Below are 1,357 nucleotides of genomic sequence, written 5' to 3' on the forward strand. Positions count from 1 at the left end.
CAGGAAAAAAGATATAGGTGCAAAATCAAGGCAAAAGAACCTGCAATGAACATGATGTGTGTATGGTGCATTAGTGAACTCACCCTCAGTATAATGTAGAGGGAAACAAAGGCTGATATTGGATCAGAAGGGTGGGGGCAATTGGCAGAGCATTTTGGAAGTCATGTTGAGGGATTTGGATAGCATGGAAGAAAAGACTAAGAGCGAGACTTCTGGTTTCGTGTGGAGTTTGCATTCCAGAACCACCAGTAGCTGGGTCATCTGGGAGTTTCCTAAATGTTCTAAAATTCTTCTGGCCTTGAAGACACCACCACCTCAGAGCTGATGGCCATGGGTGGTGGGCCCTCAGGCCACATCTCCTATGAGCTGTTTGCAGACAAATTTCCAAAGACAGCAGAAAACTTTTGTGCTCTGAGCACCGGGGAGAAAGGATTTGGTTGTAAAGCTTCCTGGTTTTTGTTTGTTTGTTTTGTTTTGTTTTTAAATGTTAAGCCTTCTTTTAATTTACTTATTTTTATTTTTGCTGTGTTGGGTCTTCGTTTCTGTGCAAGGGCTTTCTCTACTTGTGGCAAAGGGGGGCCACTCTTCATCGCGGTGCGCGGGCCTCTCACTGTCGTGGCCTCTTGTTGCAGAGCACAGGCTCCAGACGCGCAGGCTCAGTAGTTGTGGCTCACGGGACTCGTTGCTCCGCGGCATGTGGGATCTTCCCAGACCAAGGGCTCGAGCCTGTGTCCCCTGCATTAGCAGGCAGATTCTCAACCATTGCGCCACCAGGGAAGCCCAAGCTTCCTGTTTTCACAGAATTATTCTGGGATTTATGTGCCAGGGTGATGACTTCACACGCCATAATGGCACAGGTGGCAAGTCCATCTCTGGGGAGAAATTTGATGAGACTTTCATCCTGAGTCATACCAGTCCTGGCACCTTGTCCACGGCAAGTGCTGGATCCAACACAAACGATTACCAGGTTTTCATCTGCACTGCCAAGACTGAGCAGCTGGATGGCAAGCATGCGGTCTTTGGCAAGGTGAGAGAGGACATGAATATTTTGGGAGTCATAGAGTACTTGCAGCCCAAGAATGGCAAAGACCAGCAAGAATATCGCCGTTGCTGACTGTGGACAAATCTAATAAATTTGACTTGTAGGAAAAAAAAAAAATCTTCCAGTTGTACAAGAATATTTACAGGACTCTTCTGAGGATTAAAATAATTAACCCATGTAAAAAAGAACTTAGTGTAGCAGTCAGCACAGAGCAAATACTCAGTATATATTAGTGGTTAATGTTGTAATTATTGAATATTATTAATGGGAGCCACATTCTAGAACCACATGATGTTAGTAATATTCTAGAAATCT

The 1,357-nt window shown here is 44.9% G+C and overlaps 1 protein-coding gene across 1 annotated transcript; it reads left to right on the forward strand.

Annotated features, from left to right (window-relative positions):
• The first annotated feature begins 324 nt into the window (after positions 1-324).
• LOC132519278 (peptidyl-prolyl cis-trans isomerase A-like) lies at positions 325-1,114 on the forward strand. Its single transcript, XM_060147212.1, has 2 exons — positions 325-439; positions 780-1,114. The coding sequence occupies exons 1-2, from the start codon at positions 325-327 to the stop codon at positions 1,112-1,114; spliced, it is 450 nt and encodes a 149-aa protein (XP_060003195.1).
• Positions 1,115-1,357: the final 243 nt, after the last annotated feature.

This window comes from Lagenorhynchus albirostris, chromosome 4 (assembly GCF_949774975.1).
Source record: "Lagenorhynchus albirostris chromosome 4, mLagAlb1.1, whole genome shotgun sequence".
In the NCBI taxonomy this organism is placed as follows: Eukaryota; Metazoa; Chordata; class Mammalia; order Artiodactyla; family Delphinidae; genus Lagenorhynchus; species Lagenorhynchus albirostris.

Coding starts and splice junctions, on each gene's coding strand:
- LOC132519278 (XM_060147212.1), top strand. CDS start 325: ATGGCCATGGGTGGTGGGCCCTCAGGCCACATCTCCTATGAGCTGTTT. Junction 440..779: donor CGGGGAGAAAGGATTTGGTT/GTAAAGCTTCCT, acceptor CCACCAGGGAAG/CCCAAGCTTCCTGTTTTCAC.